The sequence below is a fragment of the Cyanistes caeruleus genome, chromosome 3, assembly GCF_971803275.1.
Source record: "Cyanistes caeruleus chromosome 3, bCyaCae1.hap1.1, whole genome shotgun sequence".
NCBI lineage: Eukaryota > Metazoa > Chordata > Aves > Passeriformes > Paridae > Cyanistes > Cyanistes caeruleus.
The window spans coordinates 37522382-37539209 of NC_141703.1; the positions used below are offsets into that span (position 1 = coordinate 37522382).

Genomic DNA, 16828 nt, shown 5'->3' on the forward strand with positions numbered 1-16828 from the left:
ATCCAGTGTGAGTGCTGCAACCAGTAGATACCTCTGAACATCACCTTTGCAAACAAATACTGCATTTGGACACAGCCATGTAACTCCAAATCTAGAAATATGTCTTTTACATTCAGAACATAAACAATTATTATACATCAGATTATAGAGGGACTTACTGTACTGCATGTTTTTTCCTTGAGATATTTTGAGGGTTTGGATCACCTCTCTCCAACAAACAATATTATTTTGGGCAGAAAACTTCCAAGACAGGCTTAGGGAAGGGAAGAAAAGCAAAAAAATTGAACCTATTTTATTTCTCCCAATACATAGAAACAACCCAAGCAATTTTCAGAATTTCATTTAAATCTGAAGTTAAGGAAGCAACTAATTGCAGGTGATTTTAACAATCCTATCAACTCAGTTAGAATGCAAATAAATGGACAACATGTTTTTGCTCAGTTTTAAAATCTGAAGGTTGGACACCTCTTACTCTGAGTGTGCTAAAATGAGTGTTTTGTTTAGAATCACTTCTATTTAAGTTCTGGACAGAAAATGCATGACAAAATGCATTACAAATAGGGATAATTTATTATATTTTAAAAATAATTCATTAGAATATTTACAAAGCTTAAGTCAGAAAAATCCCAGTCTCTTTTTAATTTTTTTTTTTTTAATTTAAGACATTTTCTTTCTCATTCCTCTCTTGCTCCGTGATTTCTTTTTTCTGCCTTCAAACACAGGTTTGGCAGTCACCATGACTACATTTCCCAGGTCTTCATCCTCACCACTTGAGCTACTGCACCCTTTTTTCTCTTTATGGTCTGCTGTCTCTGTTGCAGACATGTTTTTCCTCCTTTTGCTCTTGCCTAAACCTCTGCCTTTGGATTCCTCCACTGAGGAGTCACTAGAAGTTTCTGAAAGATGCAAATTTCCAACAAAACCACCTCCATATAAAAATTCTTTTCTGGAATCTGAATGTTTTCTTCTCTTTCCACTCTGTCCTTTTGTTGCTGCAGCTTGATTTGCACCACCTGTGGTACCTTCCCCTGTCTTTTTCCCAGGCTGTTTAAGTTCCAGCTCCATGACAGCTGTTGCCTCCTGAATTTCATCGTCCGCTTCCTTTTCCTTTCTCTTCAGACAAGTCACAGCTCTGCGCAGTCTCTGACTTTTAATAGCTTGTTTCTCGTGCTGTTCTAGTCTGAAGAATGAATCTATTCGAAGCTGAGTCTATCAGAAATAAAACAGAAAAGCAGTTGAGTATTTTTGTAATGGGAATTTGGTTGTTAGCTATATTATAAAACATATAAAACTAAAGCAGGACAAAGGAGTAATGAAATTAATACATATGCACATAGATGTGAACAATAAGAATCATCATTATAGTAATACCCATACTTTACAATAAATTAGGCAACAAGAACCTTTACAGAAATTAATGATTAGCAAACTCCAGGAAGATTTCATTAATTTTGTGCTGCTAGTGATTAGACATATGTTGCTGTTGTCAACCCTAATACAGAGAATCTCTGTAGTACTCTTAAGTATGCCCTTACAAACACATCCTTAGCTTCCAGCTGTTAAAGCAGAATGTTTACTGAGTAAATGCTGTAAGTGCACTTTGCATTTGTGCCTCCAAGTGCAAGAACACACAGGCTTTTGACTCCAGTTCACTGCACCACATGCTGCTAGAGTATAAAGACTGAAGGGTAGAACTAAGAGTCATCACACAATGTGGACTTGTGCTATTCAACCACAGCTAGGCTTTTTGCATAGGCTAAGCCAGTCCTCTACCTTTCCCCTAAAATTGTCTAAGAGAGACAGACACTTCCAAAGGATATTCCAGTCAACCTGAAATTATATGTATATAACTAGGGAGCTTTCACTTCACCCAGTGATACTGAGAACCTAGAACACTGGTTTAGACAAGATACCTATCTTGTGTATGTTAAAAGGAAAAATTAATCTGACATTGGGGATCAATTTTACAATCCCCTTTGACAGCTACTGCAGTGGGCATCACTATTCATTTTCAAGTGTTCATGAAGGTGACAGAACATTTACTTGGAAATTAGAGTAATATTATTAATGGACACTTGCTCAACAGTTCAGTCTGAGTTCGTCCTCAAAGGATGTGTACAGCATCCAAAAGGTAGTATCACTCCACCAGAATCTATGGGGCACTTTTAAATATATTTTATAAAGTGTTTATAAAACTGCCCTTTGTCTTCTAAAAGTACTGAAGTTGCTTCAGGTACTTGCAGCTTCACTGTGTCCAGAAACAACAGCAGGCTGGACTTGAGATAGGTGCTTGATAGGTAAGGAAACTTGAAACCAATGTCTGAAATTATGCAGAGTCCCTCACAGCACACTCAAATCATACAGAAATGAAGTCTAGAGAAGCAAGCTTAGTGACTTTAAAAGAAATAAATACAGCAAAAGATTAAAAACCAAAGCCCAGCTTCTGAGAAAGATACTCTACTGCAATGCCTTGCTGTTCTTTTTAAAATGCTGCTCTCACAATTTTCCAGTTACCCTTAAACTACAGGTAGATTTTCACCTGCTGCGAGTTCAGCTGTTTCATCACAGGCAAAAGGATTCCATCTATCTTCGTCCTAGTCCAGCCAAAGTGATCCTTGCAGAATGTGCAGAAAGTTAAGGACCTTTACAGAATGGCTACTACCGGTATTGTGTAAACACATTAAATGAAAATTCCGGAAGTAAAAAATGTCTGGAAGAAGGAAAATAGGAAAGCTGCTCAACTTCAAAGCTTTTTCTACTACAAAATCAGACAAAAGACTCTTGGTTAAAACCATATATCACAATCATCCTGCTACATCTCCATTATTTGCAGAACTTTTTCTCTAGTAACATTTCCCAAAGCATGTCTCAGTGAAGATGGAACTCATTTTGGCTAAGTGGTATTGCCATAACAAAAAATGCCTATTATAAATAGGCAAAAATAAACCTTATTTTTGCACTTCCACCTGCCAAAAGTTTCATTTACTGTTTAAAACACTATTAGCTCTGCATTTATTTCCATTTACTTTTCAATAGTTCACTGCAGCTCAGACTGCAAATGAAGCAAAAATTAGACATTATTGGAAGAAATGCAGGGAATAACTAGGGATAAAGTGCAGACTGAAACACCATTTCTGTCTAGAACTCAAGACTTATTTGTGAAAAATGGCAAACATACAGAGGGAGTGTGCGAAGAATCCCACTTCAAGAGGAGAAAGAGGCACAGGACAGTTAGAGAAATATAACAATTACAAAAATACAATATCACAACAAACTAGTCAGTTCAGCTACAAGATTCTCTTTGCATGCAAAGTGAGGCAGCCCACTCTCTCAGGAGGGCAGAGCAGCCCTGACTGGCACATATGCATGGCTGCATTCCCTTCTGTTCTAGAGCTGGTCTCATTTTAGGGGAGCACATGCAGATAGGGCTTGGGGCCCCTCACAACAAAGAGATGTTAAGAACTTGACTCTCCATTACTGACTCCTTATGAACTTTGAGTACTTTCACCTAACAAGTAAAAGGATATTCTCTGATCTGTTCTACATTGGGCTTTCCCCAGGTGAACGAACCCCTTGACTCATCCACCACAGGCTTCAGGTATGCTTCTGCCACTGCTGGATTTGGGAAACCTGAATAAAGCTGTAGCTCCCGCAGTTTCTTCTTGACTTTGGTGTCATGTGGATTAGGCCTCGCTTTCTTATTCTTCTGAGCCTCATTCCACCACTCACTGAAAAACAGAGAAAATTATTAATTTGCCTCATAAAATAAAATTTGAAATATCAAGAGCCACCATGCTAATTTCAATAGCCTTAGTCTCCCTACTTCAATTATTACAAGATATTACATAGAAAGATGGCCAAAGGGACAAAAAAACCTTAAAAGTAGAAAAGACAAAACATACACATTAAATGCAGCTATTGTAAGCCACAGTGGCAAATATCACCTATATTCCCCATAAGCTGCTAAAAACAGAAGTCCCCAACTTCAGCCTCACTTGCAGAGGATGTTCCAAGCACAATGATCATTTTTGGAGGTTTTTTGGTACACAAGGAAAAGAAATGAAAAATAAAGTCTTCTAACCATCCTTGCCATTGCCATTACAGCTGCACTGGCCCTCCTACAAATCTTGTTCTTGCCCACACCCTACTTGTCTGCCTCCAGGTTATCCATTCCTCAATCAAGTCCTCTTTCTCTAGGAGCATGATACAGCAACCTCTCACCAGCTCAGGAAGGATGAACCTCTGCTCCACTATGGATCTGTCTCTACAATAAACTCTGAGGCAGGTGAACAATTCTACAGCTGTTCTGCTGTCTTTATTTGTCTCACTGTGATTGCTCTATCAACTTGTCACTTTATCTACTCATTATTCCAAATAGTGATATACGGGAGTCATGTTTTACAGCCTACTTAGTCTCAATAATGATGGTCAGTGATGGTCTCATGTTTTGCTGCATGCTTAAGCATCAGAAAAGCTATTAATAATCACAATAAGGAGATCCAAAAAAGCAAATCACAATGAAGCATACGCAAATTTTAAGAGAGGTTCCAAGCCATGCCCAGGAAATTCATTTAAAATCTCCATCGCTGTTACAAAGCCAACATTTGGGATGCCCTCAGTGTAGTCACTTCCAAGCAAGTATGCCAAATTAATTAGCTTGCTTCTATCCAATCCTGAAAAAAAAAAAAAAGTGTATGGATTCATAACTTATTATCTTACAAAATAAAAACTATTATCAGAAAGTCAAAAATTGAAAGAAACACAAAGGCATTAACTCCATAAAATTATATTTAATTCAATATCAGAATTTGCTAAGGTATATTCTGGAGCAGTATCAATATACTCTTGCTAGCTCAAGCACCAGTAATTGTGCTAATTTGGCAAATATATCTTGCAAAAATGAAAATGTTACAACGGACATCAGGAGGAATTTTTTCACGGAAATGATTGTAAAACATTAGAATGGACTGTGCAGTGAGGTGCTGGAGTCACCCTCCCTGAAAGTGTTAAACAACTGGATGTGGCACTCAGTGCCATGGTCTAGTTAACAAGGTAGTGATCAGATAAACATTGGACTCAATTTTAGAGGTCTTTTCCAACTAAGATAATTCTGTGATTCTGTAATTTCAAAATTTGAGGTTGTTAAAAGATTTTTTTTCATTTATTACATCCAGTTACTGTCCTGTTCTTATCTAATGCTGACCTGAATTGAGTAATGCCAGAATCAGGTAACATTCTGTTTGAATTCTAGTCCACAATTCCAGTGCCTGATTCCTAGAAGGGTTCCTCAACTGGGAGCCTTTTTCTCTCTGCTGATACAGCTACTAAATAGACCAGAAGAGCCTGTGAAACAGCCAGAAAGATGGAAGAACTCAGCTGACCACTTCTATTTGATAGGCTATAAGGTCTGAGGCAACCAGACTGTTTTTAGTGACCAGCTTCAAGAGTTTAGATTTGGAAAAAAAAAGTTTTTAAAAAATTCCATGCAGAAAAGGAGGTACGTGAGTCTAAACACGCAAAGCAGAACAGACCATCATCATGCTAGTCATCATATTCATCAGCTGTCCAGATAGAGGAGTTTCTGAAATGCATGGGAAAGGAGAAGCACAAGACTACAGAGGAATGTGACAAAAAGACTGATGATGACTATTTTTTCCCAATAAATAAAAATTTGGCCTAGCACATTAAAACCAGTTAAAAATCACAGACACGCTTTTACAGCAATCCTTTCCAATTAAGCTACAGTAGCTTACTTAAGTAGGGGAAAAATATTTCATTCAGTTTGCTGGAAGAAACCAAAGCTACATTTTTCACCACATAAAAATGTTACGAAATTTTACCTGCTATTATTTCAAAGTCTATAGCCTCTCAAATTGAAAATGTCAAAACTGATTTTAAAACAGTTCTGCCCAAGAATTAAAGTAAGTTTAAATCAGCTCATATTTTGCCTAATACTCTCTGTGTGATACTGAAGCTTAGTAGTTCAACAAAACTGACCACAATTTGGTTAGACTAGCTCAAGAGCAATCAGATAGAAGAAAAAAAAATCTTTCAGTCTCAGCTATATGACAAATGTTTTACACATATTCCAGATCCTCTTTTACTATACTACATCTCAGTATATCCAAAACTAACTTCCATTTCCAGAAGAGTAAAAATCTGATGACATCAGAATATCATTTTCCCACCACATCAGAAAAGTCATGCCAACATTTACACAGAAACTGGTATAGCAGTTCATATCTCCAGCCTTGATGATCATTACACTAACTCAGGATATTAAATGCAGCTGGTCTGCAAATTCAGGAGCATCATCTAGCAGTAAAACAGCAACCTAACTGAATGGCTTTAGAGACTCTCCAAAGAACAGACACTAAATAAGAGACACAAAATTCTGTAGAAAATACAAACAGACAGATGACAGATTTCTCCTGTTAAAGACTGTGTTTAACAAATCAGTCCCTGAGGCTTACCTAGCTCGTTCTGAAAGTCAACGTACTGATAATATTCTACGTATTTGTTATGACTGAAGAAATTTTTATAAACATGTCGTGCACCAAACAACCAAACATCACTGTCATCAGTGATTGTCCCAGAGGTCTGATCAGTAAGGTCCAATATGGCACACTGTGCCTCTGCCTCCATCGGAGCTTCGATATATGGAATGCCAAACAGACGGAGGAGCTCCTGAGGGATGGAAGGAAAAGAGTTAATATTTCATCTAAAGAGTTAACTTCTAATACACTTCTGCTTGATTCAGAACCACTAGATTCACACTTGGGAGTTATTTAATATTTGACAACAAACCTTAAACTTCTGGTAAAAAGCACCTAGTTCAGTTAAGTCAAGGGGGAATCCCCACTCAACTCCTCTCAAGCAGACAGTGCCATATAAGTCAAGCACTACTTGAGCACATTTTTACCACACAGTTTGAGAACCTGCCATCTTAATTACACAAGCATACTTAAGTATTGTTTTGCACAGCAAGGAGAAAACTCCATGCATTACAAATTAAGTGGGCTTCATGAGAGCAAGATGCAGATTAAATATAAAAAGTGAAATAAAAAACAAATTGTATTTAAAGAAAAGATTAGGTCATCACTTCATCTAAGAAAGTAGTATGAAAGCAAACAAGAAACATTCATATCAAGCAGGAACCAGTGGGAAGACTGATCATTCCTTGGATAGTATTTTGATACTCTTCTATTTTGATGCACTTTTGCTTTATGGGATACACTACACAACCTCAGTTAAATATCCCAGATGCACTAGGTTTACAGGTTTACAGGCTTGTGCTAGTTACACTGGTCTGAATGACGTCCTTCACTCAGGCGGCTTTTGAGGCTTGACAGAATCACCCTCAAGATTTTAAAATTTTTACTGTAATTAAGAATAAAAGCACAAGATCAAAAGACAACTATAATGGTGTGCCTATGATTACATGGCACATGCTACAAAAGCAATCTACTGGCCTTTAAAAAAATCACCTGAAGAAACAAGTATGTGCAAATATTTAACCAAGATTAAATATGATTTTGAAAATACCTAAACTGTCACATTAAGAAAAAAAAATACAAGCATTTACATATTTCTCAGAATTAATTTGTTCATAAATTTATTTTTGTATAATTTGCATAATTTGTGCATAAATTTATTACATCGCAGACACTATCACTAGTCTACTACATTACGGGTCTGTTAACCTAAACACATTGTATTAAACATCAAAACACTGACACAGAAGTAACAGGCTTATTCAGGCATTACTGGTGAGATTCCTTCAAATTGTTTACTCAGGGCATAAACTGTACAGACTCCTTGTAATTTTTTAACTTTTTAATCCCTGGGGGAAATCACAGTTTACCTAATACACAGGCTACATCAATTCTTTGCTGCTGAATATAGCTTCCAAGTATTTTTTTGTTAATTTTGCACCTTTCACAAAAAACAGGCCAAGATAAAACTGGCCCAACTTTTAAAAGTTGGAGATTTAAAGATATACTGATTTATCCATATTATTATTTTATAATGTTATTACACTTATTTGAAATAGTTGGAATTCAAGATCACCTCAGCACTTTCAAATATTTTAAATCAAGCAAACTGAAGAAAACAAGCTCCTAGGAGGAGAAAAAAGGTGACTTATAACTAGGCAAAATTACTGTCAGCTTTTGAGTAAATGACTGGGGTGGAGGAAGGAAACAAATCAAAATGACTCAACAAATACTACCTGGCTTTCCAAGAACATCTGTCCTGTTACAGAAGCAGCAACACGTTCCTGCTGCTGTTTTTGAGACTGAAGCATATTCTGCTCAGCAGAAAGGTCCTTTTCTAATTCTTCTAGTTCTTCCTGAAAATATAAAACAAGATTTTTATTATTTCAACAATTCAGGTATACTTACTAAAGCACAAAGTTATTCTGGTATTCTATGTTCCATTAATTCACACTAGGAAGTTGTTACAGCTTCTCTAATGCAGCAAGTTGTGAGACCAAAGATGGTCTAGTCATCAATTTGCTAAAACCTTGAAGTTTTCTTTAGATTTTAGAGAGATTATAATTAACCACCTTTAAAGAAAGATCAGTTCCCATACAATTAGATACCTATGTGAGAAAGCAATGAAACAATAAGAAGCTGTTCAATAGTTTTTCCTTAATAACTATTTGGAGACAAAATGCTCCATTACAAGCTCAAAACAAAAAAGAGTAAGTTACCAAACTGATGTCTTGCCACTCATCCACTGCACTTTTATCATCAGCTTCTTTTTCAGCATTCTGAGTGTTTCCCAACTGCACTTCATCAGACTCCTTCAGCAAGTCCAGTGTGAAAACATCAGGTCTGTCTGTCTCCTCCTCTGGAAGTGTTGGTTCGTCACCCATTTTTTCATCATATTTAGTAGGAAACTCAGCCTCATTACTGACCTCAGCATCCACTTCAATAAAGCTCCCTATCAAAGAAAAATAGAGACTTGTACATATTTTTAATTTGGGCAATGTCTTTTCTTTTATATATGCAGTAGATAAATATAAGGATTGTGAAATTACATAAATCAAGTGGCTGTCTGGTTAATTAATACACCAGTTAAATTCAATGTACACAACATGCTTTCCTGACTCTCCATATTCTATACCCAGGCTTCAACGATAAAATGTGACACCAAGGGGAAAAACACAGCTCAGATTTTCATCCTGCCTCCTATATATGTGGGAGTGGATGTATTTTTAAACAGTTTTTACTAAGAGAAAAGGTTAGCTTCAACTGACTACAAATACAATATTGTCCTATTTGCTTATCCTTTTACACAATCAAAAAGCACATACCATCAGAATCACTATCTTCGGACTGTGATATGCCTTCTCTTTCCTCCTTAGGATCTCTTGCTCCTGGAAAAACTCTAGTAACCCCAGATATATTCTCCTCTGTTTGTGAAATTACTTCCTGGGTATTTTCAGAAATTTTCACATTTTCCTCATTTTTAGAAAGGTCTGTTGTTTCAGCACGACTCAAAGCATCTATACCAGTTTGCACAGGGGAACAACGTGGCTTCTGCAAACACAAATTCATATCCTTATCTCCCAGAGACTTTATGTCCATTTTGGAACCATTTTTTTCCTTGTCTAAGTCTTCTTTGTCGTTTCTAGTATTGTTATTATAAGAATAATTTTCAGCTCTGGATATACTGGTATCATTTGGTGAAATATGATTTTTGGAACCATTTTCTTCCTTGTCTACATCTTCTTTGTCTTTTATAGTACAGTCAATATAAGTTTCAGCTCTGGCTATACTGATGTCCTTGGGTGCAATATGATTTTCCGAATAATTTTCTTCCTTGTCTATATTTTCTTTGCCTTTTCTAATATTTTCAATAGCAGAGTAATTTTCATTTCTGAATACACCAGTGTCCTTGGGTGTAATGTGATTTTTTTCTAACTCCTGACCCTTTTGTTTAAATTCAGCATCTTGCATAGTCACTTGGATTGATGAATGAATTGCAGCTGTAGGAATGTTTGTTCCCTCCTTAACGTCAGGAATCTGCTCTTCCTCATCTGAGCTATTAAGCAGAAAATCCTTCCTTTCTGGTCTTTCTGACAGCACTCCATCAGATGTAGCAGTAACAACTTCCTCCCCATTATCATCTTCACTCAGAGCTTGCTGAATTGCCCGCAGTGTTCTTGGAGATACACTGCCTTCCTCTGACACAAATTGGTCCACGTTCAATTGTCCTGCATCCAGTTCTTCTTCTGAGCTGCTTTCCACCATGGCTGCCCGGATAGCAAGCAAAGTCCGAGGAGAGGGGGGTGCTGCCACCACATTGTCAACTTCCTCTGTCTGCCTTTTGTCAGATGCAGGCAGCTTTGCATTAGCAGGAGATTCACTGATTTTATTTAATTTAGTCAAATCATGCATTTTTGATGAGGGTCCTGCAGTAGCTTCCAAGTCTCTACTCATAGCTTCTTTTGCTTGAATACCTGAAAGAAAGTTTTGTATAGAAAATACTGCTTTATAATAACATTCCATTTTACATAATGAACATCATTATATAAAGATTATTAAACCACTTTTCTACAGTTTTACAGGTCATAGTTAATGACATGTAACAGTAATGCACATTTCATCCAAAGGACTGTCTACATGCACCCATAAACAATATTCAGGTTTTTCTTAAAACTGCCAGTTTTAAGTGTGACAGACAACAGGTTTTACAAAATTAAGACCCGACATACCCTTTATCAGAATATAGTGAGAAGTCTCTTCAGAGACCACCCTCCTTGATTCCACTTCTTTCACAAAACCACCTTCATTTTCATATTGTGTTTGGATTTCACCCGAGTGTTGTTGATTCATTTCTTTTTGTACATTTTCTATGCACCGATTGAGGTTGCTTTTTTTAAGCAAACCCCTAAGCTGGTACTGGGAAAAGTCATTGGAGTCCTCAAAAAAAAACAAAACAAAAAACAAAACAACACAAAAAAGTCAATTGAAATAAAACACCCCTTTTAAGAAAGTTCATTTCCCACATTCTGGAAGAGTGTGGGAATTCTTTCAAGAGCTCATTTACACAGCTATATTTGTATTTCACTGGATGCTGCACTCCCAAGCAACAGCAATACTATACTGGTAACAAACAATTCTAAAAGGTATGAGTAGTTCTGACTGCTGGCTAAACATGAGATCTCATTTTTGTGACCAGCATAACTTAGCTGGTTATCAGAGCTCACACTCACTGTAAAAAAAAATGCAATTAAAAGAGAATTCCCACGTGGATCATTTTAAAACTATGGTTCTCGGCTTACACTTGGACACAAGCCATCATTTGATCAGATGTATACTGTACTTTCAAAACCTCACTGTAGAAGTGGAACTATAGGATTCCCCATTTTTGTCTGAACAGCTTCAACACATCTGCCTAAGTTACAAAAGCCTTTTCCCAGCTGCCAGCTCCTGTAACAACATCAGGGTTTAGAATCCAAGCTGTGTTCATTCTGCCTGGTTCATCCACACCAGTAGCATGGGTCATTATGCCCTAGTCTCGGGCATTATGCTGATGAGGCATGAAACACAGCATGATTTTTAACATTTCTGCCAAACTGAATTAGCTCTGCTAACTTTAGTGGAAATCAAGAAATAAGGCTGCTAAGAGTCATTATCTCATTGGATTTTTTTTCTCCTCAATGTAACACCTGTTATTAAATAGTCCAGGGTGTAAAGATTTCCAGATGTAGTACCCTTTCTTCATTTGAATTATGGCAATAACTCCATTCCAATGCCTTGAAAGCTATTTTAAATATTACCTCTGGCATTGCTTCAAATAATGTTCTTCTTCGCTTTGTAAGTTCTTTAATATCAGTCAAGATCTCATGTTTTATTTCTGGAGGCAGCTTGTGGAAATCTTCTGATTCAATATCTACAGAATACGGATTTTCACATAACTGTTCCTATAAAAGCGGAAAACCATACATATTTTGTACTACAGCACAACAAAAATAATAAAATATTTAGAGCATCATTCCAAACAAAACAAAAGAAAACCACATGAACTTTGTTGGCACTTCCCATATAGAGAAGAAAATAAGAAAAAAAAAGTAACTACAATGTAATAAAAAAATGTTAAGTACCCCATTGATGTACACCATATAGAGAAACTTGATTTTATTCTTTTTACAAAAAGATACTTAGTATAAATCACTAAAACAGGTCATATAGGCTCAGCTACTCTGATTTTATCTTTTCAAAGGGTTCTCATTCCTTCTGAAGGAGAACTTCAAAGATAAACAGTCTTTCCAAGTTTCTTCTTTTTTTTTCCCCCATGGATGAAAGCAGAGATAATTTTATTATGTATTATGTCTTCTTCTTAGGTTATATATTTCTCTTTTTCTCTTCCTATCAGATCAGCACATCAGAAGCAAATACAGAATTTATCTGTGACAACTCAAGGACTGTAGTGCTTCAACTTCAGTTCACATTTGGAGAAGCATAGGAATTTTGTTAAATATGCTGTCTTTTACACGCATCTCCACGTGCACAAATACATGCTTTCATTTGCATTGCTACAAAAAACAATGTCTTCTCCATACGCTCAGAGGAAGTAGCAAAAAGGAAAAAAAAATGATACAGCAAGAATTTTCTCTTCTGCTGTATTCTAGTGGAGAATCACATTTATATTCCCTCATTAATACGAATTCTTAGAGTACTGAAAATTAACTTCTTTGCTTATAACCAATGCCATAGTAAGACCTATATCTCAAAATAATGGGATTTTTTAAGCTTTTTGTCTTTTAAGCATAGCACATGAATGTGAGGATTGTTCACAGTAACAAGGCAACTAGGTTGCACTTACTTGCAACATCTTTCTTTGGTTCATTCTCATTTGCCATTCTTTTTCTTCCTCCTCCTCTGAGCTAAAAATCACAAAGGAAAAACAAAAGGTGTAGATATTTACCCAGGAAAACAGAGTTTCTATTTTAAGCAAGAAGTCATTATCCATATGCCTTTGCTGGTCAAGTACAAAATTATGCAGCATCAAACACACACACACACATATTTATACACACATAAACATGCACAGGTCAAAAAAGATTTGAACAGAAAGTACAAAGGCAAACTTGTATCAGTTAAAACTAGATGAAGACAACTGCCTCTATTTGGATCATGGCACAATTCTTACTTGGTCAGCATTTGAAGTATATAAAAGTAGAGATGTGCAAAGAGAAACCTACAGAGCAGCTTCATGTTCTCACTTAGTGTTATTTAAGAAGATGCCACAAGTGTGACAAGTACAGACAAAGCCTGCTGAACATGTCAACACAAACAGAATCAAGCTGCCACACCCAAGCTAGAACAATCAGTCCCGTTTAGTCGTACGGACATGGCCTTAGAGACTGAGTTAGAACTTTCATCCTTATACATGAATCCAGTGTAGAAATTTAATCTGTGGGCTGAAAGCTTCTGTTACTTTCCCACAAATAACTAGGAGGCTTCTGTATCCAAAAAGAAACTGAAATAAAATATAAATTAAAGAAATATACTTTATATATATTACAGCGTCTTATAGATGAAAGGCCTTCCATCAGCATCAAAAAATGTAGCTTATACTTTTACCCAAGTTTATTAAAAGCCCTTTAAGCTTTTTTTCTTAATTCCACCTACCTATTCTTCTCTTCATCCTCTAAAGCAGGCAATACATACATATCATCAACTCTTTCTCTCCGAACTTGTGTAATACTGGGCAAAGCTTCATTGCTTGGGGAAAAAAAAAATAAAAACAAAACAGCAATTAACAGCTTCAAAAAGACTTACTGTCACTTATAAGCAAGGGAAAAATAATTTTTATTCTTGCCTTTTGCCTGTAAGAGCAGTTTTGATAACATGTCTCTTCAAAAGCGTTTTCAAGAGTTTCTCTGTAGTTTTCCTGGAATCATTCATAGCAATTTCCTTTCTTTGTCTTCGCTTAGCCTATGAAAATAAGAGTAACACCAACATTTGGCTGCATGATGAAGATGCACATCCAGTGAACCCCTGTTAAAATTCCGTGTGCTGAGCCTATGAGCTACTCCTAACTCATCCTACACCAAGGGAGACAGTGCCTTCAGAGCCTCTAAATCTATGTTTGTTTCCTCTGTGGGACTCAAGAACAGCTTTCAGCTTCTGGATACAAACACCTGCAGAGCTGCATTCAGGTCCATTCTGGAGCACAAGCCAGGCTTTTGCAATCATCCACTTTTCTGCAACCTGGCTCCCCTGCAAATCAAACATGCCTAGTTTAAAGAAGAGCTGCTGCATGCTCCAAGCTAACCCGGGCTGGAACTACAATGGACACCTGTACAGCAGTGGACTCCAATCCTCCATCCCCACAGCTCAGAAACATAAGCAGAGCAATAGGAAGGAAATCAAAAAGGGCTGCTTACTATGAGCAGACATACAGCCTCTTTTACATTGCAATAACTCACTAAGGTACTTACCAAGGTTTGTCTCTTCAGAAGAGGTGCCTCTCCATCAAAAACAAAGACAGGTCGAATCCGAAAAAACAGTAACTTGCAGAGTCGATGAAACAGAGTGAGCAGGTGAGCATTCCGTACAGAAATACCACCACGATCTCTGGCTCCCTTTATTGCTTGGTTCAACCAAATACTGATATCTTAGAGAATCGTTGAGAGGAAAAAAATATGCTCTTTTACACATATACCACATTAAAAGTTCCTATAAAGCGCACAGATTTGACTGAGTGGCTTTTGCCCACGACTCCAAGCTTGTCTTACCAAAATCAAGAATATCCAAATAGTTAAGAACTTGGAAGAAGAATATATTATTGCCCCTATTGCCCTGCACAAAAAGCAGAGTTGAAGCAGAAGTGCAGCAAATACCTCCCCAGTTATTTTGAAAGGTAAATGAAAGGTAACTTCCTTCCACATCTTTCCAGGATTTAACCAAGTATACAGGGCAGGAAAGCTGATGCGTAAGTATAAAACTACTTCATCTTGTAGTCCTACTGAGAGCAGCATATTTCTTTATAAAGTGCAAAATTCTATAGTCCAACACGTGTACAACGAACCTATTAAAATAAGCCTGTTTTTTTTAAAGATGAAAATAAAAAAGCTTAGTATTTCACATATTATAAAGCAAAACTTCCACTTACCAAAATGTAGGCAATTTAAATGTAATAATAATAATATTAAAATAATCACTTATAAATAAGGGAAATAGTTATAACAATCTCTCTTGCGACTTCGGTCCCCCAGCTTTACTTTTAAAGGATACCAACAGCAAGAATTTTCCCTTCCAGCGTTTCCGGGTTTATGGGTCTCCCGGTGCATTCAAGCAGCTTCCAAAGTCCTTGAACTCCCATTGTTCTTCCTTAGCTGCTTTGAGCGAAAATCTATGAGGCACAAAAGAAGGAATAACCCAAAGATTATGCGGCCCACGACTGCTTTATTAATTCACACAGAAATAAGGTGACAGCCGGTCGGGCCGGGATAGGCAGGGGCAGGAGCAGGGACAGGGACAGGGACAGGGACAGGGGCAGGGACAGGGGCAGGGGCAGGAGCAGGAGCAGGAGCAGGAGCAGGGGCAGGGGCAGGGGCAGGGGCAGGGGCAGGGACAGGGGGGTGGCGATCCCGGACCCAGGGCGGGCAGGGGATGCCGGCGCAGGGACGCGGCAGGAAGGCCCCAACACTCCCCGCGGCCTCCCCGAGCGCCGGCCCCGCCCAGCGCTGCCCCGCGGGCCGCCGGGAGCCGCAGTGCGCGGGGCGGGGCCGGCGCAGGGCCCGGCCCGGGAGCAGCCGCCCACAGCCCGCCCCGCACACCGGCGCCGGCCGGCTCCCCCCGCCCTTTCTCCGCATCCTGAGGGCGGCGGCCTTCTCGGCTGCCTGGAGGAGAGCCTAGTAGCAAACAGCAGAGAATAACAGAATGTTATGTTGGAAAAGATCTCTGAGATCATCGAGTCCAACCTGTGACCGAACGCCCCTCTGTCAACAAGACCGTGATCGAAGTGCCACGTCCATTCTAAACGCTCCAGGGACGGTAACTGCACCAGCCCCCTAGGCAGTCCCTTCTAATATCTAATCACCCTTTCTGTGAAGAAATGCCCTTATGTCCAGCCTAAATCTCACCAGGCGCAGCTTGAGGCCATTTCCTCTCATGCTGTCATTTGTTACCTGGGAGAAGAGGCCGACCCCCGCCTGGCTACAGACGCCTGGCAGGTGGCTGTAGCGGGTGATAAGGTCACTAACAGCGCCCTCAGCTGCTCCTCACAGGACTTGTGCTCCAGAACCTTTATCAGCTCCACTGCCCTTCTCTGGTTGGAGAATGGAAAAAGTCTATCCCAGAACAAAATCCCACAAGGCAGACAAAAGTAGTCCTATTTTTCCTACCCCCGAACACGATTTCCCCTGCAGTCTGTGCTCTCTGCTCTGCCCCGAGCACAGCCCCAGTGCCCCTCACTGCACGTACCCCACCACCCGGGCAGCCCTAGGCAAAGCTCCCTGCAGTGCAACCCCAAGAACATGCACCTGCCTCCTGCTAATGCTGGAAGAACCCATTTCTACATAGTCTGTGGATGAAGTGTGACAGCCTCCAACCCAAGAGCAAAATAAATGGAAAACCAGAATTTAATCCCAACCTACCTAAGCAGAACAGTGAGCTACCATCAGAGGATAGACTGTTTCTCAGTGTAACTATCATTATCAAACAAAAGCTATGAGACCCACATGTAACTCTGGCTATTAAGTCTTAAATCCCCTAAAGAATACAGCTCAACCCAAACTCAGCTTGCAAAAACAGGGTCTGAAAATAGCTCATCTGGAAAATAAAATTTCAAAGCATATGGGTTTTGT

At 38.6% G+C, this 16828-nt stretch overlaps 1 protein-coding gene across 5 annotated transcripts; it reads right to left on the bottom strand.

The window, feature by feature from the left end:
• Positions 1-551: 551 nt before the first annotated feature.
• Positions 552-16245, bottom strand: ERCC5 (ERCC excision repair 5, endonuclease). 5 transcript variants are annotated; one of them, XM_086880743.1, is made up of 16 exons: positions 16151-16245; positions 15255-15372; positions 14459-14634; positions 13837-13952; positions 13647-13739; positions 12838-12898; positions 11792-11935; positions 10724-10931; positions 9320-10468; positions 8714-8946; positions 8231-8350; positions 6474-6687; positions 4529-4673; positions 3528-3728; positions 2540-2624; positions 552-1209 (listed from the first exon to the last, which is right to left on the bottom strand). In XM_086880743.1, exons 2-16 carry the CDS (start codon positions 15340-15342, stop codon positions 658-660), a joined length of 3585 nt encoding a protein of 1194 aa, XP_086736869.1. In that variant the 5' UTR covers positions 15343-15372; positions 16151-16245; the 3' UTR covers positions 552-657. The 5 variants fall into 5 exon arrangements, with proteins under 5 accessions (XP_086736869.1, XP_086736870.1, XP_086736868.1 ...); XM_086880744.1 differs by having other exon boundaries at positions 16106-16186; XM_086880742.1 differs by lacking the exon at positions 16151-16245 and adding an exon at positions 15944-16096.
• Positions 16246-16828: the final 583 nt, after the last annotated feature.

What these genes read in the sequence shown, in the direction of transcription:
- ERCC5 (XM_086880743.1), bottom strand. Translation starts at nt 15,342, where the DNA reads ATGGGAGTTCAAGGACTTTGGAAGCTGCTTGAATGCACCGGGAGACCC. An exon ending in GAGGATGAAGAGAAGAATAG is followed by an intron (nt 12,899 to 13,646) that starts GTAGGTGGAATT and finishes TGTGATTTTTAG; the next exon opens with CTCAGAGGAGGAGGAAGAAA. An exon ending in AGATGTTCTTGGAAAGCCAG is followed by an intron (nt 6,688 to 8,230) that starts GTAGTATTTGTT and finishes TCCATCCCTCAG; the next exon opens with GAGCTCCTCCGTCTGTTTGG.